Below are 24,710 nucleotides of genomic sequence, written 5' to 3'. Positions count from 1 at the left end.
CGTAATGACTGACAGTTATATTTGCGAATCCAACGCGCAGGAATGGACACGGCGCTTTGTGATTGGCTGAGTGTTGGTCAAGGGGCGGGCCTTTGATTTTGGTTCTCGAGTGTTTTTGCGCAGGACAACGAAGGAAGCTCGTGTGGTAAATTTTCGCGGCCTTCGGAGTGTCGGGCTCATGCACCCGGACCAGGAATAAACACGACCAACTTCTGACAACCGAAAAAAGACTGGGCCGAAACAGCCAACGACAATCCCTGGAAGGTTAAATGGTTTGCAATATTGAATGGACATTTATGAAAATATAACTGTACTAGTGGCATTTTAGTACTAGTTAGCGCCTGCTAGCGAGCTAGCAGCTGAAGACATGGCATTACTACTAGGTGTAGCAATGGCAGACCATAACTTGACCACCGCTCAGTGTTGATAGATATTCAGTCTTGGCTCGAGGTTAAGAGTGCATGGCTCCTGTAGGAGTGCTGGTGGTAATGTGGGAGTCATGTGAGACATGGTTTATGATAACTTTAGTGATTTAAAGTGTATTGAGTGGGCCCTGCTGCTGCAGTAGCCTGTGTTGCGCCCAGAAAGGCATGTACATGTAGAGCAGTGCAGCCATGAAGCTCTTAACTCACTGTCTCAGTGTACCAGACATGGCCACCATGCACATCACACTTCAGCCGGCACTTCATTCATCCTGTTAGCTGATGATCGAAGGTAGACCGCATGCTCACACTGTATCTCAGTGGTTTCAGGTCATGCAGAACCCATCCTGAGCTCATTGTTACCTCTAGCACTAGGTTTCTGGACAGGTAGATATATTCAGATCTCTTTTAGAATTGAGGATCTGTGGTTGTGTATTGTCTCACATGACATGTGGCTGTCAGATACACCTGACAGTGTGACCATGTGAAGTATATGATCTATATACCAAAGTGAAGATGAAATAGAAATACAGTACTGTGCAAAAGTCTTAGGTACATGCAGAGAAATGCTGTAGAGCAAAGATGCCTTCAGAAATAATGAAATTAAATGTTTCTACATAAAAAAGTACTATAAAGAGCAGTAAACAGTAATAAATGAAACAAAGTCAATATATGGTGTGACGATCCTTCGCTTTAAAAAAAATAGTAGTCTCAGGTACAATGTGTGCAGTTTTATAAGGAAATGAGCTGTAAGTGTTACTGAGCATCTTGCAGAACCAGCCACAGTTCTTCTGGAGACTTTGACTGTCACACTTGCTTCTTATTTTTGCAGCAAAACCCAGCAGCCTTCATTATGTTTTTTTGTCTGAAAAGTGTCTCTTATGTAATATGCTGCTTTCTTTACTGACACACAAACATTTTTCTGTAGCATTTAATTTTGTGCTGGAAAACTAATGTAAATCTAAAAGGTTTTTGTACTGAATCAATAATGTAGAAGTCATAAAATAAAAATCTATAACAAAGTTTGTACTTAAAAAAAATAGGGTGCCTAACACTTTTGCACAGTACTGTGTGTATAACAATTAAGTGCTTACTTAAAAACGCTGCACCAAATGTCATCATAGAGGTTGTTAATGTTGTCTGACTCGATAAAGTAGAAGTCATAAAATAGAAATAACAAAAATTATAACAAAAAATATTTAAAAAAAAAAAAAAAAGGGTGCCTGAGACTTTTGCACAGTACTGTAGGTGCATATAAAACAGTTTTGTCAAGAGATGCAGACTATACCTTGCCAAAAACAGAAACTGTGATGTCGTTAATTTCTGTATTTCATTTAGTTTTTCTTTTGTGAACACATCAAAAGACATCTATGTTTTACGCTGTGTGTGTGTAGATATAGATATAGATACAGATAGATGCATATTATATATATGCTTGGAGACAGGAGTTGAAACTTTACATTTAATAATTGGCACAATTGTTCATTACGATTTGTTCTTTGCTGTTTTTTTCCTTTCTTTTGTAGGTGCTGCAGAGGCACATCACTTCGAAAGTATGTAAAGAAGAGAAGAGAGTGTTTTTCTCTGTTATCCACCTGAGACTATGGCTTATTCAAATTACAGCAGCTTAAACCGTGCTCAGCTCACCTTTGAGTACCTGCACACTAACTCGTAAGTATCACTGTTTTCTGAGTGAGAAAAACTGTGTCTGCATGATTGAGTAAAAAAAAAAAACTCACTCACTGACTACTAAGAGTTTTAATTACAGGAGAAGGAGCTCCTTTTGGGTGTGCAGTGTATTAAGTAATGCAAGTAAGGTTACTTCTGTTGGATGTGGTTCAGGACTTATTTCAGCTTATTTGTTAAGGATGAATAAGCAGTTATAAGAACAGGACAGAAATGGGTTGTTTATCATTTGAGGAAATTCACTGAAGCTGAAAACCACTTCAAATTCTTTTGTCACTAGGCATGGGTAGTGATGAAGCATGTTGATGTAATCACGCATAAAAAAGCAGTGTAGAGTGAACAGTCATGTGAGGTGACGTGGTCGAATAAGAAAAATAGTAAAATTATCTGCCAGATCGTATGTGTTTTGGATCTTATCACCTGAATATCAGTTCCATATGCACAATATTGTGCTATAACATTTTTGAATTAATAAAACAATCACCCCATTGATTGATTACAGAACAGGTACATATGTGGTGTCCTAGTGGTACAACAGAAACGCATTCACCGGGAGATTGTGAATCCCAACAATGCTGTGGCCATACATGGCCAGGAGCCCAAGAGAACAAACTTGATCATGACCTCTGGGTGAGAGAGATGGCTTTACTCTTTCCCCTGTCCATCTGAGCAACATTAGCCAATCGTAGGCATCTGTGAGCTCATGTATGTGGAAGGGGGCAGTTAACGCTTTCCATTGGTGTGGTAGCTGGCTTTAAGTGTCTTGGAGGCAGCAAGTGCTAGCCCTCATTATCCCCAGTTGGTACCTGTTGTATGAAAGGGGAGAGCTGGCTGTTGGAAATTGGCAAATGACCAAACTGTTATTGGGATATTATTATTAAACATGGAGTGACTCCTGATTGGGCGGGACATCTGGGGGATGCCATAAAGACTGACATAGTTTTTATGGACTCATTTATAATTTGTATATCTTATTAATGGCATATTAAGTTGTAAATTGCATGAGTTTTAAACAGTCAGTGTTTTGTTGTTTTTCGGTGGTGTTGGAATGGAATCTCTAAATGTAATTTTCTCCCTTTTCACTTTTGTGGCCACACGCGTGCATTGATATGGAACCGGACAAGAGCTTGTAGAACAACGAGGAGGACTCATTTTCACATTTACTACTGATCATCAAATACTTAACGAAGAGCTTATGTTAAATAAATGCAAGTCATCAATCTCTGTAATGGGGTGCGCTTTACTGATGCACCAATCAGGAGCCCTTTTAAAGGCTTAATACATTTTATTTACGAACAGGAGAAACTTTATCAAGTGAAACCTCTCCCAATGAGACTTGTTCACATTAAATGAAAGTGGATTTTTTTTTTTCCGAAACATACCATATTCTCACTCAAAATCTTAGGAGCTAATTGTGCCATACTTTGGTGTTAATACTCATCTTATTACACTGGAATTCCATGAAGCCTATTCGCATTTCCAATATATTTGCCATTTTATCCATATATCTGTAGGAAAAACGGTACTACAGCTGTCCCTTTGCCCCAGTTTGCTAGTTTTAAGGCGTGAACAGTGTATCAATGTCAGTTCTTAAGTTCTTTTTTTTAACCATTGTGTTTTGGAACTGGTTTTGGCTAGCTGTATGACCAGGAAGTGCTATAGTTAAATGAATAACTTATTTTATCAAGTATAATTTTTTTTCCCCTTCTGCCCAGGCCATGAGAATTGCACCACTATGTTTGACTGTTTGACTTGACTGTTTCTGGGGCTTGAAAGTATTGTCATCAAAACTTCCAGCTTTTTGTTTAAAAATGTGCATTCCCACCATAGCAATAGTGCCAGAAATCTTTTTAGTTGTTTCTCCAGAGAAGGTATTATCTGCAGACCAGAAACTTGTGGGCTGGGGCTTAAAATACTGAACGTTGATTGGTCAAACACAAGTTTCACAGAATGACAAACCTGCATTTACTCACCAAGCGTGTTTTAGATCAGAGGCACTGGTAGACTGGAATGTACATGCTTAATTACGTAAAACAAATGTAATGTAGATAACACAGTAAAGCATTTCTTTTGTTTTACGTAATTATCACAGTAATTACACTGACAACTTGTTCGGCAATTTTGTAGGTTCAGGAAATTTCTGTAACTCTTTAGTTCCTTAGTGGAAATGCTTCTATTTGTGGATTATCCTTTTTGAGAAAATTACTTATAATCAGTGTAGATAGGATTGACTTCAGACTTGCTGAACAAAAAGCTATAGATATTTTTTTTTCTTTTTTTGTGTGTGAGTGTGTTTTCATAAGGAGTTTAGATGACAGTTATGGCATTGCTCTTCCAGATCATAATGTATCCAAATGCAGTCTGCCATTAATATACTGTGGACTTGCTTATATATTGGCTGATCTAGTGAATCTTGTTAGGGGGCCAAGCAAAGGCGCATGTCTTCTTCTTCTGGTTCTCCTTCTTCTTCTTCTTCTTCTTCTGATTTTCCTTTGATTTTATGTTCTTTGTATTTAACCAACAGGACAACACATGAGTTTCTTTTCGGAGCTTTGGCTGAGCTTGTAGACAATTCAAGGTATCCGTCTACTATTCCCTCCCCTTTCTTATTGATAAGTAAGAAATGTTGCAAATGTCTTAAAAATAGAAATCTCATTACTGTTTTTCATCTACAGAGATGCAAATGCTACAAGGATTGACATATATACGGGTACTGAATAATTCAAAATCACATATGAATATGTTGAGATGTTTTACCATGACCAGGGTATTTAAATGGAGTTTAATTTAACATGCTATTTTCATCATATGTTTTTATATCAATTCATATTTAACTGTCTTGGAAATTCAGAGAAAAGACCAGACCTTCGAGGAGGCTTCATGCTTTGTTTCTTGGACGATGGAACTGGCATGGACCCAAGTGAGTACATTTAATATCTAATATACACTCAACTTCAAAACTCAACACTACAGCATCACTCAGTAGACACATGATGTAGTTGAAGTCTAAGGAAGAATACTTTATCTCGTTTGCATAGGTGAGGCAACACATGTCATTCAGTTTGGCAAATCCAGCAAAAGGTTTCCTGAGTCCACCCATATTGGCCAGTATGGAAATGGCCTTAAGTCGTAAGTGCCTTTAATATGTGCTTCTGTAAGTTCTCATGAAAGAAAAACCTACCTGAAATGTTCCCTAAAGCTTTGTATTTACCATTCTCGTCTAAGTTTTTTCCCTGTGATTTCAATTATTTTTCTTTTTTAGTGGCTCAATGCGTATTGGCAAAGACTTCATCCTGTTCACGAAGAAAGATGACAAATTAACATGTTTATTTTTGTCCCGAACGTTTCATGAAGAGGAAGGGCTGGATGAGGTAAGAAATTATTTCAGTGTGTATAAAGCAAGCATGTATCAGTGTTTTTAAACAACATCTATTACTATGTTTAGTTAAATGTAATGCACTGAGCTCATTCTAAATACAGTCTAAGTATGTAATAGGTATAAATAAATTGAGAAATGTTTGTGACTTTATCGGAAACAACTACAGACAATCTAGATACTGAACACTTTAACGAAGCAGTTGTAACACACAACATATATTTGTGTTACTTTTCTATAAAGGCATATCTAGTTAACCCTTCTTGTGTGCCTGCTGTCATCAGTTAGATTGAACATTGGGCCAAATTCACACCGAGCAAGTATTATTTGGAGCAGACCTAAAGATGTGAAATAGAGATGTTCCTCTTTTCATCAGTTGATGATCCTGGTTATAGAGCCTTATTAGCATTTGAGAATTTGCCATTTAATACATACTTATAAAAACATAAGAAATGCTGAGCAAAGTATGTCTCGCTTAATTTACAATAAACAAACCTTCTTGGATATCATTTTCTGCCATCTCACTCTCACATGCTTTTAGGTTATAGTTCCATTGCCCAGTTGGGATCTGAAGACCCAGCAGCCTCTTACTCAAGACCCAGAGAAATATGCGATTGAGACAGAGCTCATTTTCAAATACTCGCCTTTCAAGAGCGAAGAGCAGCTCTTCCAGCAGTTCAAAAAAATTGAGGGAGCCAGTGGTATGATTCACAACTCACAATGCACCAAGTTCTCATAAAGTTGTATACCTCTGAATATGTGTAAGCCTATTAAACCCTGTGTGTGCATTTTTAGGGACACTGGTTGTCGTTTATAATCTGAAACTTATGGACAACAGAGAGCCCGAGTTGGACGTGCAGACAGATCACCAAGACATCCTGATGGCAGGGACACCTGTAGAGGGAGTGTGAGTATTTCAGATATCATCCCACTCATCTATGTTGTCGTATTTAATTTGTTCTTTCCGTATTTCTCTTTATGTTTGTTATTTTCCTTCATGAGTAAACATTTGTTTTTGGAACAGGAAGCCTGAAAGACGGTCATTCCGTGCCTATGCAGCTGTTCTGTACATCGATCCTAGGATGAGAATCTTTATTCAGGGACACAAAGTCAGGACCAAGAGGCTCTCCTGCTGCTTATATAATCCTAGGTATACATACACAGCATTTGTACATGGATATACATACCCATAAAATATTTTTGTAATTTAACATTTTTTGTGTTAGTGGGGGGAAAATGCAGGTAATAGACATTTTCTCTTGTTTTGTTTAACATTCAAAATGTTTGACATCCAAATAATAGATGAGCTTTAGTCCCTAAAGCTGAATTAGGGATGCATAAATCTCAATTTTTCCATTTTCTTTTTTCCTTTATGATGCCAGCATGGAGTGTAGGTATTAGATCAGTATTGGTATCAAACGTCCTTACAGAGCTGCCTCTCAACAAGCTAAGTAAGGTGAAGCCTCACATTGTGATAGTGACATGTTTTAAGACTTTTTTGTCCTGTGTTCACGTGTGAGATATGTAAAGTTTCTATTAACATGGTCACAGGATAAAATCCATTAGTGGATCAGAAAAAAGAAAATATCAGATTTGATCTGATACTAGTCCAGCGTTTTACGGTATTGTTGGATGTTCACTATTGGATTGATACATCCCTAAGCAGAGCTGTGCTCAAATAGTATTTGCTTTCTTGCAGGATGTATAAATACACATCAACACGCTTTAAAACACGTGCAGAGCAAGAAGTGAAGAAAGCTGATCATCTTGCAAAACTTGGTGAGTATATTAAACACACCTGGATTTTATAGTGTATGTATTGGTGATGAGTCCAAAGCTAGCCATAAGAAATACTGACTTGTGTAGATTTGTGATGTGGGTGTGATAACTGCAACATTATAGTCCTGTCTACTTTTTTATTCTAAAGTGGAGGAGAAGGCCAGAGAAGCAGAGAGTAAAGCTCGCGCTCTGGAATTAAAACTGGGAAATGATTTATCTAAAGAGGCCAGGGTGAGAACTCACAGCAATATGTTACACATTACAAATGCTATATACATTATATGGCTAAAAGTATGTGGACACACACCTATATGTGCCCATTCCAAAACTATGGGCATTAACATGGAGTTGGTCCCCCTTTGCTGCTCTAACAGCCATGGAGGCTTTCCACTAGATTTTGGAGTGTGGCTGTGGGGGTCAGCTACAAGAGCATTAATGAGGTCAGGGACTGATGTTGAGTGAGGAGGCCTAGCACACAGCCGGCATTCCAGTTCATCTCAAAGGTGTTCTGTGGGGGTGAGTTCAGGGCTCTGTGCAGGCCACTCGAGTTCTTGCACTCCAACCTTGCTAAACCATGTCTTCATGGACCTCGTTTTGTGCAGAGGGGTACTGCAATGCTGGAACATGTGTGGGCCCCTTAGTTCTAGTGAAATGAAATCTTAATGCTACAGCATACAAAAACTATACACCGATCAGCCATAACATGGATACCACTGACAGGTGAAGTGAATAACATTGATTATCTCGTTACAATGGCACTTTTCTAGGGTTGAGCTGTATTAGGCAGCAAGTGAACAGTGATTCTCAAAGTTGATGTGTTGGAAGCAGGAAATATGGGCGAGTGTAAGGATCTGAGCGACTTTGACAACGGCCAAACTGTGATGGTTAGACGACTGGGTCAGAGCGTCTCCAAAACTGCAGGTCTTGTGGGGTGGCCCCAATATGCACTGTTTAGTACCTACTAAAAGTGGTCCAGGAAGGACAACTGGTCAACTGCCGACAGGGTCATGGGCACCCTAGGCTCACTGATGTGCGTGGGTAACGAAGGCTAGCCCGTCTGGTCCGATCCCACAGAAGAGCTACTGTAGCACAAATTGCTGAAATTGCTGGCCATGATAGAAAGTGTCAGTACACATAGTGCATCACTGCTTTCTTTGTATGGGGCTGTGTAGCCGCAGACTGGTCAGAGTGCCCATGCTGACCCCTGTCCACCTCTGAAAGCACATACAATGGGCACATGAGCATCAGAACTGGACCATGGAACAATGTAAGAAGGTGGCATGGTCTGATGAATCATGGATGCGTCGGTTACCTGGGGAAGAGATGGCACCAGGATGCACTATGGGAAGAAGAGGCAGCATGATGCTCTGGGCAGTGTTCTGCTGGGAAACCTTGGGTCCTGGCATTCATGTGGATGTTACTTTGACACGTACCACCTACCTAATCATTGCTGTAGACCATGTACACCCCTTCATGGCAACGGTATTCCCTAATGGAAGTGACCTCTTTCAGCAGGATAATGTGCCCTGCCACACTGCAAAAATTGTTCAGGAATAGCTTGAGGAACATGACACGGAGTTCAAGGTGTTGAATTGGCCTCCAAATTGCCCAGATCTCAATCCAATCAAGCATCTGTGGGATGTGTAGGACAAATAAGTCTGATCCACGGAGGCTCCACCTCACTGCTTTCAGGACTTAAAGGATCTGCTGCTAACGTCTTGGTGCCAGATACCACAGCACAACTTCAGAGGCCTTGTTGAGTCCGTGCCTTGACGGGTCAGGGCTGTTTTGGCAGCACAAGGTGGACCTACACAGTATTAAGCAGGCAGTTTTAATGTTATGGCTGATAGATGTATAATTACAAATACTTTTATATAATTGTGTGCCTCCAACTTTGTGGCAACAGTTTGGGGAGACCCGCATATGGGTGTGAGGGTCAGATGACCACATATTTTTGTCCATATAATGTAGATCAGACTTTGAAGGTCTCTTTATAAGTAATAGTAATATACCTTATGGTCTGTTTTAATAGTTTTACCTTTTCCTGCAGGTGTATATTTATAGATTCAGTTGCTCATTTAAATTGTTGCTGTCTGTCTCTATTGTTTTCAGGCTGCGTTGAGAAAAGCACAAGATTCAGCTACAGCACTGCGTGCAGAAGCTAATCGAAAACAAGCCATTCATGCGTCTAAACAAAAGTACTACACTCACGCGTACACACACACACACACACACACACACACAGAGTTACATAAATGCTGACACAAATGGGCAAAATCTACCAATATGTGTCAGCCAAAGACATTCTGACACAGTTCTCAGTACTTCAAAGAGCTGTCAAAGTGTATCACACCAGCATTCTGTTGTAAACTGTTCAAACAAGTCCTGAACCAAAAGGTTCTGAATGTATCTATGGTTCTACAAGTGAGTGGAAGTAGTGGAGTATTCCTATTTGCTTGTTTCTTTGCTAACTACCAATAGCAAGTCGTGACCTCAATAGCTTGTGACTGTGACTTCATGTGTGCAGCCTGTAAAAGAACCCCACTATGTCGCTTTTGTCCTCTTGCCATTCTCATATAAGCCAAGTGAGCCAGGTGGCCTAGCAGTCCTCTCCTCTCGCTTCTAGAATGACAGTTACATACATAACCACCTCCTTACATTTTGGACTACTAGGGCATTTTCCTTTGGAGCTAGTGGAAGTTGTGTTTAAAAGTCATCACAAGGGTTCCTAGCATGTCCTGATAGCATGCACTCATGAATAGTGCTGATATCAAGGATTATAAGTGTTGATACTGCCCCCTATGGGAGGTGAGAATCAATCAGACTTGCTACAGAGCACACGAACTGCAATGAAGTAACATTCAGTCAGTCTAGGTAGACTGTGAGCTCCATGTTGCTGCTTCACATGTCTGTATGTGACGCTTCTCATAGGGGGCGGTAGACAAAGTGCGAGTTGAATTCCATTTAATGAAAGAAGGGACTTCATAAATTGCATTAAAATACATTTGAACAATCACTGCCTTCACCCAGTGGGCTAACTATGGATCCCCTTTATCATGCTCTCCCACTTATTGTACCCATTGCACCTGCATCTGTTAGCATTATCTCATTAAATGCCAAGACCAAGTGTGCCCTGTGTTTGAGATACATCCCACATGTCCCAAAGTGTCAGAAAGAGGACGAGTGTGATGCATCAGGGACTTTTTTATAGGTTACCCATGTTTGGTCTCATTCACAAGGTGATGAATTTGCTATTAGTACTCGGCAAGGGAAGAAGCAAGAACTATCTGATTGACACTCTGATTGCTGATGTTCATGTGGCAGGGCACTGAAGGAGCCCAAAGAGCTGAATTTCATCTTTGGTGTGAACATTGAAAGGCGCGACCAAGATGGCATGTTTATCTATAACTGTAGTCGACTCATTAAGATGTACGAGAAGACCGGGCCACAACTGGATGGGGGAATGTGAGTACTTTATGTGAACATGTAGCACATGTAAGGTTTCATATATACCTGTCTTGTGTAATAGTAGTAATAAGATCATATTTTAATAAAGAAATGATTATATTTGTCTTATAATCTTGACTACATTTCATCACTAATTCAAGGGGCTTCATCTCAGTTCTTCTCAGTTTCTACTATTCAGTTGTTATTGGTTTTTAGACTTCAGTGATCTAGAAATGTCAAAATTTTCATATGCATCTTGAAAGCCTTGCATGGTTGATGAGTTGAGTTATTCTGCAAATCTGAAATGTAAATGTCTCGTGTTGGCTGTAGTAGGACATTTGTTGCTATTTTTGTGCATATTTCAGGGCATGTGGAGGAGTAGTAGGGGTGGTAGATGTTCCCTATCTTGTATTAGAGCCAACACATAATAAGCAAGATTTTGCAGATGCAAAAGAGTACAGACATTTACTCAGAGCTATGGGAGAATATCTTGCCCAATACTGGAAGGATATTGGTATAGGTGAGTATGTGAGGTGTTTTCCAACTCATATTTCCATCCCCCCCCCCCAAAATGAATTGTTAAGTTGTATAACTTCATTTACTGAACAGCTCAGAAAGGCATAGTGAAGTTCTGGGATGAGTTTGGCTACCTGTCAGCCAACTGGAATGCTTCGCCTTCAAATGATCTCAGGTTCCGCCGGCGCAGAGCCATGGAGATTCCTGTGACGATACAGTGTGGTATGAGCACAGGCCTTTTCGCTCTAGCACACACTCTGATAATGGCCTAAACATGAATTATTGCATATTTTCAAGTCTGTACATAGAATTCTTTCATTAACTCTCTTAACCCCTTTTTCTGTTCTCTCAGATAAATGTCTGAAGTGGCGTACATTGCCGTTTCAGATGGATGCTGTGGATAAGCGTTACCCAGATAGCTGGGTTTGTCTCATGAACCCTGATGGAACGCAGGATAGGTACAGAAAATAAAGACAATAAGAGAGTTTGACTGGTATTTTATTAATTCCCTCTTTTTCATTATTTGTACACTCCTCACTCCCTGTCTTTCATCCCTATAAAATTATCCTTTTCCACTCTTTTGTCTCACGCCATTTATGACTCCCAGGTGTGATGCCCCTGAACAGAAGCAAAATTTACCAGTTGGTGTTTTGAAGAAAGACACCAAAACTTCAGAAGACAAACAAAAAGAGCTCTCTGAAAAAATTCGCCAGCAACAGGAGAAATTGGAGGCTCTACAGGTACTGCTCCATCCTTTTAAATATTATTTTTCTTAGCAATAAATTGTTGTCTGTGTGCCTTAATGCAACCCATTAACATTATCTTCCATTACAGAAAACCACAACAGTTAAGTCGGCAGCAGATGTAAAACGGCTCCCACTAGATGTCAGTGCGAAGACTGCAGAGGAACGTACATCTCAGGTACTGCTTTTGAAGCTTCCCTGTTTGTTTATTAACTCTGTTTAGTGGTGTATGTGTCCACCTTTTATTTATAAAAACTAAGAGTCAAAATGCTTTCTTTTGGTTATTGGGGTTAAGATTAGGGTTCAATTTAGGTGTATCATAGCTGCATTAATAATTATTATGGAAAGTTCTCACAAGGATAATGAGACAGGTGTGTGTGTGTGTGCGTGCATGTATTTGCTTGTTTGTATATATGAATGGAAGAAAGGAAGAGACAGAGAATGTATTAAGACTTGTCTGTTTTTTTCAATTAGACTGCTATTCGGTCGTCGCAGCGTTCAGCGGCTCGTCCTCGTTCACCCCCTCTTCCCGCTGTGGTCAAAAATGCTGTCAGTCACTCACCTGCAGCTAAATCTCCACCTCCAAAATCTACAGGACCTTCACGTCCTAGTAGAACTCCACCAGCTGCTACCACTCCAGCCAAAGCCAAATCAGCCTCCACCCCGCCCTCCAAGTCAGCAAAAGCCACCACTAAAACCGTGCACACACCTCCACCTTCAAAAGCATCGGCTCGCAGGAGCGTAACTCAAACACGTAGTACAACAGTAAGTATGCACAAACATACATCAACGTTAGTCAGAAGTTAGTAGTGGTTCTGAAGATCTGAATCGCAGAACATGAAGGTTGTGATCATAAATATAAATATAATGAGTATAAAGTATAAAGTGAGTATAAAGTGAGCCTTAGGTTTTTGAGAGAAATTTGAATGATATATCTGTAACTGGTTCTAGCCATCCTCTACAAAGACGACCAGGCAAACATCAGCCAGCAAGAGAGGAAGTGCCAAGAAGGGTAAAGCACAAAAAGAAGATGAAGAGGAAGAAAGTGAAGAGGAGGAGGAGGACGATGAGCAGGAAGAGGAGGAAGAAGAACAAGAGAGTGAAGAGGAAGAAGAGCCACAACCCAAGAAATCCAAACTGGCAGCACCTTCTCAGCCTCGTGGCAAGGGAACAGTAGAGAAGAAGGTCCTGCCAACCAAACAAGCTAATAGCACAGAGGTATATCAATTATGCTACCATACTCCTCAGTCCTCTTTGCTAATTTTATACTATATAAACACAATTGGTAAATAAAGCATAAAACTTAGATTTTTTTTAACTAATCACAATTCTTCTTTCTTAGAGAATCAGCAATAGCACAGAAGAAGATTTAAAACAAGATGCACTGAAAAATGCCCATAAAGGTACCTGTGCTTTTTATATGAATACAAATCCATGTACCTTCAAAATTTGAAACATTAGCTTGGCAATGGTAGACTTGCATCAAGTATGTGCTTATGTGTTTTTCACAGATAAAGGCTTACAGGTGGAGGCAAAGGTTAATGGAGAATGGTTCACTGGCCGGGTGACTGCAGTAGAAACAGGGAAAGAGAGTGTGCGCTGGAAAGTAAAGTTTGATTACGTACCCATGAACACTCCACGAGACCGCTGGTACGAATTTACATACATGCAAAATACTTACTCTACAGCTTCGTATAAATTCAGTTGTACTCCTAATTGGCAGTTGTAGTTGTAAAGGTACCTTGTAAAGTGGCAATTTTTCCAGTTGTCATTTCCCACCTCGGCACGTTTGACACACGAAATACCTTTTGTTTGCTCTGTCAGAGCACGTAAAGCTCATAAAAAGCTACTTTAGTTTTACAGTTACAGGCCTGATTGGTACTGTTCTAGTAGCGTGAACTTTCATGCAACAATTTGGACTGTATAGCAACAACAGCGAACAACAGCGAGTAGCGTTAGCAGCAAGCTAGCCAGCTTATGTTAATTATATGAGTTATAATTCTAACGTTAACGATTTTTTTCTGTGACCCAAAGATTAATCAAACAAAAAACAGACATCTGTTGGTTGCATAAGTTCTGTATGCTACTTGGTAGAACCACCGCTGGCTACAGTTACAGCTGCGAGTTTTCTGGGATATGGCTCTCTTACCTTTGCACATCTGGGTCCTGATATTTTTTGCAAGTTTTTCTAGGCAGAATTGCTCGAGTTTGGATGGACATTTGGTGAAAAGCAGTTTTCAAGTCTTAATTGGATTGAGGTCTGGGCTTTGACTGGACCATTCTAGTGCATTCAGGTTTTTGGTTTTGAAACACTTCAGTGTAGCTTTGGCAGTATGCTTAGTGTCATTGTCTTGTTGGAACATCTGCACCACTCTCAAATCTCTTGCAGACTGGAACAGGTTTTCATCTTAGGAATTCTGTCTATTTGGATCCATCCATCTTGCCCTCAACCCTGAGCCATTTCCCAGACTTTGCTGATGAAAAGCATCCCCACAAGATGATGCTACCACCACCATGCTTCACTGGGGGGATGGTGTTCTCAGGATGATGAGCAGTGTTGGGATTCTGCCAAAAGTAGTGCTTTGTGCCTTGGCAAAAAAAGTCAGTTTTGGTCTCATTAGACCAGTGAACCTTTTCCCACCAGTTTGCCGAGCCTCTAACGTCTTTTGGCAAACTCCAAATGGAATTTCATATGGCTTGCCACATTTCCATAAAGCCCACTTAAGATTCATGGTTGCTTCTGTGACCAATGCCCTCCTTACCCGGTCACTGACTTTTGGTGAGCAGCCTCCTCTAGGCACCGTCGTGGATGTGATATGTTCTTTTCATTTTTAATAATGGATTTAATGGTGCTCAGTACAATGTTCATTGTTTGGTATACCTTTGTATAACCAAACCCTGATTGATACTTTTCCAGAAACTTTCCAGAATCTGGTCTTGGTTTGATAGCATCTTGGTCTTCTTGATGCTGTTTATTTAGGTATGTTCTCTAGCATCTCACATCTTCCAGGAACAGGTGACTTTCTATTGAGATCATGTGACGCTTTAATTGCATACACTGGACTCTGTTCAACTAAATATGTGACTTCTAATTGCAGCTGGTTGCACCAGAACCAGTTTAGTTGTTTCATGGTTATTTTATTTGTAAATAACCATGCAAACAATATACAGTATATATTATGGACTATTTTGTGTAGATTCATTACATATAAACCCAATTATGTCATTTTCCATTCCGCAAAATGTGGATTAGTTCAAGTAGGGTGAAAATCGATACGAGTCAGCTAGGTACTACTGATGTAACCTAATTACTGTAAAATAAATTAGTTTGCTTTGTCTTTTCTGAAGGTTGAAATTGCTGCATGTTGCACTGTTAAATACTGCACAGTACTGGTGGAAAGTGTGTTATATAGCCTGCTTTCCAGATTTCACTGTTTCACTGCCTGGGATTTTCTATGGTTGCAAACTGTAATGGAATATAAAATGTTCATTCCAGTCTTTGCTTTCTACATAACCACCTCTGCAGACGCATTAGTGCTTTACATGGATCTTAGTTTTGTTGGTGTACAATAAATGATGATCATTCCATTGGTCATACTAATACTTTAAGCCATATTGTCCTATGAGTTCTAGCCAGCTTTTCAACATTATAAATGTTGTACTACTAAAATGTACCACAAAGGAATTCATCACTAGGTAGAAATATATCTGCCTAACACACTACTGTAGAGTGCGCCATCAAAAAATTGACACTTGACACTGTGATATGTCTTCTTGAAAATAGAGTTTGTAACATGAGCATTTTTGACAAATTAAATGTTAATCTATTGTGTAAACTACTTTTTATTTGTTGTCTTCCTTGCTAAGGGTGTTTAAAGGCAGCGAGGATGTCCGCCTTATGCGGCCTGCCTCACCAGAGTCACGTAGTCCAGACACCAATCAGGGCCCAGCACGGTCTGTGACTCCACCCACCGCAGCAGAGCCTGATACGACCCAGAGCGGCCCGAGCAGAGAAACGACAGAAGGCCTTGTCACTATGATGAGGTGGGTGTGTGTATGTTTGTGACAAGACTAGTAATTCAGATTTTTTCCTCTTGCATCATGATTGAGATCAACCATCAGAATGGGAGAAAAAAATGTGATCTCGGTGGTTTTGACACACAAAAGTCTCTTGAGTTTTCTCAGAATGGTGCACTAAAGAAAAAACATCCAGTGAGGGCGGTTTTGCAGACAAAAACGCCTTGTTGATGAGAGAGAAAACCAGAGAAAGGCCAGACTGGTTCAAGCTGACAGAAAGGCTGTAGTAACTGAGATAACCACTCTGTACAATTGTGGTGAGCAAAAAGAATGCACAACATGTTGAACCTTGAGACACATGGGCTCCAACAGCAGAAGACCACATCTGGTTCCATTTCTGTCAGCCAAGAACAGAAAGCTGAAGCTGCAGTGGGCACAGACTCACCAAACTGCAAAGTTGAAGACTGGAAACGTTAATGGTCTGGTCTGATGAATCTCAATTTCTGCTGAGGCAAACAGATGGTAGGGTAAGGATTTGGTGCCAACAGCATGAACCCATGGACCCAACCTGCCTTGTGCCAACAGTCCAGGCTGGTGGAGGTGGTGTAATGGTGTGGTGAATGTTTTCTTGGCACACTTTGGGCCCGTTAATACCAATCAATCATCGCTTGAATGCCACAGCCTATTTGAGTATTACTGCTGACCATGTGCATCCCTTCATGGCTACAATTTACCCATCTTCTAAAGGCTACTTCCAGCAGGATAATGCACCATGTCACAAAGCAAAAGTCTTCTCAAACTGGTTTCATGAACATGACAATGAGTTCCTTGTTCTGCAGTGGCCTTCCCAGTCACTCGATCTGAATCCAAAAGTGGATAGATAGAATGTGGTAGAACGAGCGATTCGCAGCATGTCTCCCTGAAAAATCTGCAGGAATTGAAGTGAAGTGACTTGTGGCCAAGTATAGTGACCCATACTCGGAATTTGCGCTCTGCATTTAACCCATCCAAGTGCACACACACAGTAGTGAATACACACATACACACCGTGAACACACACCCGGAGCAGTGGGCAGCCTTTGGGGGTTCGGTGCCTTGCTCAAGGGTCTCACCTCAGTCGTGGTATTGAGGGTGGGAGAGAGCGCTGGTCATTCACTCCCCCCACCCACAATCCCTGCCGGACTTGAGACTCAAACCCACAACCTTCAGGTTCACCTTTGGCTTGCAAGACCCACTCTCTATCCATTAGGCCACGACTGCCCCACGATTGTGTGATGCAATCATGTCAACATGGACCACAGTCTCAAAGGAATGTTTCCAAAAGCTTGTGGAGTCCATGCCACGAAGAATTGAGGCCCTCTCCAGTATTAGTATAGTGTTCCTAATAAAGTGCTAAGTGAGTGTGCATATTTGTTTTGAGTTTACATTATTTCATGTTAATTCTAGGACATTGCTGCGGTACTTTTTCCCGCCTGATTTCCGAATCCCAAAAGATTCTGTCAACACTATGAGTGCTGAAGACCTTGTGGCTTTCCCCATTGTGAGTACATTCTTACTGTTGTGTGGCTCAGTATTTTGCATTAATTTAATCAGTATTAAGAGGGAGTCCATGTTAACTATGGTTTGGGCGAAGCTTTAAACATGTGAGCATTCTCATAGTCCCCTAGTTGATGTCTGTGTGCTAATGCAAGTTTAGCATTGGCTAACACAAGCCGTGTATGTGTTGCAGAAAGAGTATTTTCAGCAATATGAGGCAGGGCTGCAGAAGCTGTGTAACTCATACCAGAGCCGTGCTGAGTCTCGAGCTCGGGCCGTGGAGGAAAAGAGCAACGGCGCAGAGGCTAAACTCAGAGAGTCTGAAGAAAAACTGCGCAAACTCAGAACAAATATAGTCGCACTGCTGCAGAAAGTCCAGGAGGTCTGAGACACTCTCTCTCTCTCTCTCTCACACACTCACACACACACACACACACTATTATTAACACCACTGCACATACACACACAATTACACAAAAGTTCATCCTCTCACACAGGTATTAGAAATCAATTCTATTATTAATTATTCAATAACTAAAATGAAGTTAATTGTAACGTTACATAGTTTCCAAAGTGAGAAATGTAAGTCTGGACCTGTTGACATGTCTTTGGACATTTTCGAATCTGATCTGTTCTTCTATAAATGGTGTCTGAACATATATGGATTTTTTTTTCTAGGATATTGAGATCAGCAGCGATGATGAGCTGGATGCCTACATAGAGGACCTGGTCACTAAGGGCGAGTGAAACACTCCAGAGCTTTCTACATCTCTCCCTGTTTTCCTTTGTTTGTAGGTTCTCTCAAAATCTGATTTCCTCTTTGTTCATCCACATTGTTGATTTATTTTATAAGTTCTGTTGACTGATGAGAAGTCACAACATTTCCGTTATGCCTCCCACTTCCAGCCTGAAGCTAGAGATGTACAGGCAGTATTTTCTCACAACGTACACCCGGCACCTTCACACGGTTCCTTCCCCTAGCTGATGAATTTAATGATGCATATATTGTGAGCTTTGACCAAAGGAGCTTATATGCTTCACATCTTCTACATAACACAAACACTAGCCTCTTTGTTTTTCTCTTCATTTGGATATACATATCTGAGTCATTGAGTATTTCATTCCCAGCTCCGAAAAGATCTGCCGTGTATCAGTATGAGCTTGCAGCATTAAGGAGAAAAAAAAAACTACTGTTATGAAGAAATCTGTTTGGAAACTTAATTACTGTAACTTTTAAGTTCAATCCCTGCTAGCTGTTTTTTTTTTTTCTTTCTTTCTTTTTCCTGTAGGTTCCCTGTGTTTTGCAAGCATTAGCATGGGGTCCAGGACTGTTTATTTTCTTTTTTCTGAATAAGTGCAGATGGTTTACCCCATGGTTCACAACATTTAGTCCACGTCTTTATATAAGTATATTTTTTAAACACTTTTAAGAAAATGTTCCAATAAAAGTTAGGATGTTTATGAAGTGTTCGGTTGTTTCTCCTAGGACATATTCTTTAAATGATTATATATGATTATAATACACAAGTCTCTCTTTCTAAACATTCATGCGGTGCAATTCAACATTGCTCTACAAAATGCCTTTAATCGGTAAATCTTGTGTAAGTGTGTAAGTCTGAAGCCCTTATAGCATTTTCCTACTTAGGGTATGAAGTGATAATAAAAACCCACAACACAAATGCCAAAGGATACTCATCTGATGGGAAATTGAACAATTACACAACTGAAGAGGAATAAGAAAATATTTTATACAATTGCATTGGGCATTTTCTTCATTTTTTATTTTAGCAAGGCCAGAATAGGCTCACATTACTATATCTGATTACTGTACAAGAACATTGACATTATTTACAGTTTTGTAAATACAGTTTTGACATTTATTTATAGTTGTTTAAAGTGGTTTTACGAAGTTTTTGACCACCTTTCTTAGCTAAAAAGAAGTAAATCTCAAATACTTCACTTTGTGAAATAGAGAAAGGACCGCCTAATGTGTTAAACACAAACTAAACTTTTTATATATCTTCTTTCTTTTTTTAATTAGTGTTTATTTTAAAGAATCATCTTTGGCTTCACATTTACATTCAGCATCACAGCTAAAGACTACTATCATCATGTTCAGATTGTGCAAATATTCTGCTGTGACTGTATTAATTGAATAGAAAAAGAAATACATTTTCTCAAAAAAAAATCTAACTCAAGTCATTTGCTTTTTAAATTTTTAATTACTTGATCACAGAATTTTTAGACAAAAGGTTCTTCAAAATGTACCTTGTATAGTTAATGTTCCTTAGCTTCCTAAAAAGATAAACACTTTGTTGTAGGGTCGTACACATACCCTTTAAGGCAGGGGTGTCCAATCACACCCCTGCAGAGGGATAACTGAAGAACCATTAAGGGTTCTAATTTTAAACTTTTTTTTCCGAAGTGTTTATTTACAAATAAGTCACAGTCAGTGTAGTGTAATATAGCTGCACAGAAACCTTGTTCATTTGACGTGCTGTGCGAAACCATATAGAGCAAGTGCCTTTCTATATAAAAAGAACTTGAACATTGATCTGAACATTTAGTTTGAAATATTATAGGCAAACCAGTCTAATCCAGGCCTGGTCGTGTAATGATTAGCCCTTCGTCTGGTTTTGTCTCCCGCTTTCGCCGTTCACATGTCCCTCGAGCTCTGTGAGATGCTCAGCACTCTATCTTTCGCTGGTTTCATGTTCATGCTGAACACTCTAAGAAAGGAAAGAAAGCATGAAATTCATAATTACAGTCCACCAGCCCTGGTTAAACAATAGCTAACTATATATACGTTTAAATCTAATCCGTTTTAGACTCTGCTTTTTAACACCTGCTGCATTTATTGAGCTCTTTATTCTCGTGTTCTGTTTGGGTCAACATTATCCATTTTCATTTTTGACTTAAAATGGAACCATGTAAGAAAAATATTTTTCAGTATACAACTTTATGTGCTTGGCTAATATTCTCTACTGAACCAGAAAAAGGACAAATTTATCTATTCATCTGCTTTACCTCACTTCATATTTATATTCCAATCATTTTGACCTGAGTATAAAATAAATTACAGTAAGTAATGAAATATTAATTGACACAGACTGCATTCTACTTACTAAATAATTAAGTAAGTAAGTAAGTAAGTAAATTACAATATATTACATGACCTCCATGTCTTATTTGCACTCATACCAGATTAGACACATCTGCTGATGGGAGCACCCCAGGCCTGAGAAGTGGTTTTATATCTTTACTGTTCCCCAAAACATACATGTATTCAAGGTAGGCTATTTCAAATATGTATATATCAGTCCTGTGAACAGCACATCCAATAGTGAACAGAACACAAGGGTCAAGGGGTTCAGTATAAGCTACAGATTGCCTGTCCTACAGCCGTTATTTCCAGCCCTGTCTGAGGTTGTTTTCCCACTCAAACACGACTGATCCAACTACTCAGCTAATAACAGTCCCTCCCTGAATTGAAGTGTGCATGTTAGTGTTAGAACAGATGGGGAAAAATGAAAGGTGCAGCACCAGGACTGAGCCATTCAGCTACAATGCTGAGTCAATTGAATTAATAACAGTTGTTGAATTAGCACATAGTGTAGTGATGAAGAAACTGGTACATGATTGAATAAACCACTACAGAGCCCTAATGAACACCCACAAAGTTGAATAAAGTTGTACAACACGTTTTCCAGAGCTCTTTTGTGTCCAGTTACACATGCTTACATATGTTAAAACAGCAATTCACACATCACTGCGCATTTTGGTGTGTACCTGAGCACTACAGAGTTTGTCCAAATAATACTAGCCATATAACAGTGTACTAAAGTTGTGCTATTTCGTAGTCATGTCTACAAGCTGATGCTTTCAAGCTTTTCCGTGCTTTCAGACATTAACTACAAAATACACTAATGCTGGGGTTTGAAAATCAGTAGGTTCCCGCAGCAGGCTTTCTGTGCATATTAAGTACCCTAGCTGGTACAGAATACCAAGGGGATGCATGAGACAGGGTTTTTGCAGGAAAGTGACAGTGTGTGCAGGAACCTTGTAGTCCTGTTGTGGCACAGTGTACACACTCTTCTCCACACCGTGCTCCACACAGCAGTGCGCAGAGCAGGACTGCCCCATATGTAAAGCGCAGGAGTGCTGAGCGCGTTAAAGCGCGCCATGATGGCAAACGCGTTGGTCGCTTCGTTCCTAAAGCGCAGCCCTCCGTTTGACAGATATCTGACCATGATATTCACGAAGGAGGGACACCACAGCGACAAAAAGCAAATCACCACGAACACAATGAGGCGCAGTGACTCCTTCTTGCTGTCTCTCTCCGGGCTGGGCGCCTCGCGTCCGAGCTGGTGTTTGGCTATGATGTACAACTTAATGGTCATCAAGACTTTGAGCACAACTATTATCTGCAAAGTCATGACACCGAAGGCGCTCAGTTTGACCGCTTGTGCAACTGGTAAAACGTTCTGAATAGTGAGGATTAAGTAGGTGTACACCCAGCAGAAGACACAGCACGCGATGACAAACCAGCGCGTAATGAAGCGGTTGTAAAAGAACGGGTGACCCACTGCCAAGTAGCGGTCAAACTGCGCGAACAGAAACGTCATCACGTTCACCCCTAAAAACGAGGGCAAAATGTAAAAGGTGCTGTTTCTGGATGGATAACCCTCCTGCACGTCGAAGAGGCCGAGGTAATAGACGGAGAAGCCGGTGAGGGTGTCGCTGATGCTGGTGTTCAGCATGAAGATGAAGCGGTTCTGCTGGCGCAGCGCCCGGGTGCACAGGATACCCAGAACCACAGAGCCCGCGAGCAGAGCCGCGCATGTGGCGAACACGATGTGGTAAATGAAAATGAAAAAATCTCCCGTGCTTGTAAAGTCAACCGAGAAAGGAATGGTGAAATTTAAACCTGACATTTTTTTTTTGACTGAAGGCGAGGAGACCCGCTCGCCCTCCACGAACAGAGGACAGGGCGGTGGTATATGAGCTCTGTGTGGAGACCCTGGGGACTTAAATTCACTTTTTCAACAAATCATTGTGCCAAATGCCACATGAGAGCAGCCATCACCTTGTAAAGGTTTCAGAAGTGTTGTTATGTTTGTTGTTCTGATGCAGGCCATAGACATAGACATAGAGGTCTATGGTTATATGCTAAAACAGTGTAGGCCTTTGTGTCTATTGTAGAACTCTATGCCTGCTTCATTAGTTATTTATACATTTAAAGGCTTTATTATTAAATTGGTCATTCATTCATTAATCTTTAGTAACTGTCTTATCCTGATCAGGGTCATGGAGGATGCCGGTATGTTTTTGGGAGAAAACCAGAGGAAAGCCATATATTCATAGACAGAACATGCAAATCTTAATACAGACACTAACCCAAGCTCAGGATCAAACCCAGGACCCTGCAACTGTGAGGTGACAACACTACCCACTCCACCACTCTTCATGTTTAACATGTTACCAAAAACAAGACAACAGAAAGAATATGTGTGTGCATGGTTCAGCTGAACTGGTGTCCTATCCAGGGTACATTCTCACTTCATGCTTAGTGTTCCCTGCTCCAGATCCACCATGACCCTGACTAGGATACAGCAGTTACTGAACGTGAGTAAGTGAAGACAACAGAATTCAATACACACTTGAGTGATCAATGTGACTAGCCTAAATAAACATCATGAGGATTTCATCTAGCTCCCAGTAGCCTGGTTAATTTCACAGACCCATTGTTGTACACAACATAAACCTTGTTATATTAACGTTACAATTTAAAAAAAAAAAATCCCCAATTTTCAGTGTGGCCTCCGACTTTTGATGATTCTGATGATGGTTATGGTACTGTTTATCACTAGCAATGACAGTCACTGTTCACTACCACTGAGCTTCTGTATAATGCAACACACCCTTACCACCCTTTCCTCTTTCCCTCTGTTGGTACGCAATCACACTTTAATCTGTAGGCCTACACAGTGTCGGTCTAAATGCAATGATTTCACAGGTCTGCTTTCACAATACTGAATCTGGGCTGGTAATTATTACCTGATGATCAAGTGACGCTTCTGAAAAAGTGAGGATTAAAAAGAAAAGGGGGAGCAGAGCTCAAGTTACAGCAGGTTTACACTGTGTTAACTTTGTGATTGTGGTAATCCATAGGAAATAAAGGATGTATCATGGGGTTCTGTGTCATGTAATATGCAGAGTTGTTGTTTTGGAAAGAAATGTCCATCAGCTCTTTTCGTAGGGCCTGTGTATTATCACTTGGTGTTGCTATTGCTCTGTGAGGCCTGTGATTCAGATGTAGATGGGTCAGGACATTATGCAGCACGCAGTCATATATATTGTAATATAACAACAACAACAAAATAGGATTGGTGCACAGCAATAAAATTAGCCATTACAGAATAAGCATAGAGGTTGTTAAAAAACTGTGGCATAATTTATACTTATATTATTTATAATTTAAATCATATTAGTGTGTTTACTAACAGCTGTTGACTAATATAGACTGTCTATTATGAAATGTAATCAATCCTGTGTAATGTAAGGTTATTTTGATACATTAGAGTGTTGTAATTTCAAGGTTCAAGGTTCAAGGTTCTTTATTTGTCACATATTACATACAGTACTGTGCAAAAGTCTTAGGCACATGCAGAGAAATGCTGTAGAGCAAAGATGCCTTCAGAAATAATGAAATTAAATGTTTCTACATAAAAAAGTACTATAAAGAGCAGTAAACAGTAATAAATGAAACAAAGTCAATATATGGTGTGACGATCCTTCACTTTAAAAAATAAAAAAGTAGTCTCAGGTACAATGTGTGCAGTTTTATAAGGAAATGAGCTGTAAGTTTTACTGAGCATTGCAGAAGCAGCCACAGTTCTTCTGGAGACTTTGACTGTCACACTTGCTTCTTATTTTTGCAGCAAAACCCAGCAGCCTTCATTATGTTTTTTTGTCTGAAAAGGGTCTCTTATGTAATATGCTGCTTTCTTTACTGACACACAAACATTTTTCTGTAACATTTAATTTTGTGCCTGAAAACTAATGTTTTTGTACTGAATCAATAATGTAGAAGTTATAAAATAAAAATCTATAACAAAGTTTGTACTAAAGAAAAAAAAAAGACTTTTGCATAGTGCTGTACATGTGATGTGAAATGTGCAACAATGA

The 24,710-nt window shown here is 40.0% G+C and overlaps 2 protein-coding genes across 3 annotated transcripts; one reads left to right on the top strand and one right to left on the bottom strand.

The window, feature by feature from the left end:
* Window positions 1-106: 106 nt before the first annotated feature.
* morc2 (MORC family CW-type zinc finger 2) lies at window positions 107-18,987 on the top strand. Of its 2 annotated transcripts, none has more exons than XM_053236838.1 (27): window positions 107-264; window positions 1,949-2,093; window positions 4,633-4,686; window positions 4,784-4,818; window positions 4,960-5,028; window positions 5,147-5,237; window positions 5,371-5,479; window positions 6,026-6,185; window positions 6,280-6,391; window positions 6,509-6,634; window positions 7,184-7,263; window positions 7,412-7,494; window positions 9,376-9,461; window positions 10,588-10,728; window positions 11,076-11,230; window positions 11,320-11,448; window positions 11,579-11,684; window positions 11,834-11,966; window positions 12,061-12,147; window positions 12,444-12,734; window positions 12,921-13,187; window positions 13,312-13,372; window positions 13,481-13,619; window positions 15,837-16,013; window positions 17,433-17,526; window positions 17,716-17,904; window positions 18,201-18,987. In XM_053236838.1, exons 2-27 carry the CDS (start codon window positions 2,026-2,028, stop codon window positions 18,267-18,269), a joined length of 3,111 nt encoding a protein of 1,036 aa, XP_053092813.1. In that variant the 5' UTR covers window positions 107-264; window positions 1,949-2,025; the 3' UTR covers window positions 18,270-18,987. The 2 variants fall into 2 exon arrangements, with proteins under 2 accessions (XP_053092813.1, XP_026775332.2); XM_026919531.3 differs by having other exon boundaries at window positions 107-272.
* A 521-nt stretch (window positions 18,988-19,508) lies between these two features.
* LOC113530162 (glucose-dependent insulinotropic receptor) lies at window positions 19,509-22,999 on the bottom strand. Its single transcript, XM_026919967.3, has 3 exons — window positions 22,920-22,999; window positions 21,582-22,529; window positions 19,509-20,251 (listed from the first exon to the last, which is right to left on the bottom strand). Exons 1-3 carry the CDS (start codon window positions 22,997-22,999, stop codon window positions 20,179-20,181), a joined length of 1,101 nt encoding a protein of 366 aa, XP_026775768.2. The 3' UTR covers window positions 19,509-20,178.
* Between the last annotated feature and the right edge of the window lie 1,711 nt (window positions 23,000-24,710).

This window comes from Pangasianodon hypophthalmus, chromosome 9, assembly GCF_027358585.1.
Source record: "Pangasianodon hypophthalmus isolate fPanHyp1 chromosome 9, fPanHyp1.pri, whole genome shotgun sequence".
NCBI classification, from domain to species: Eukaryota; Metazoa; Chordata; class Actinopteri; order Siluriformes; family Pangasiidae; genus Pangasianodon; species Pangasianodon hypophthalmus.
This window is presented reverse-complemented; position numbering and strand designations above follow the sequence as displayed.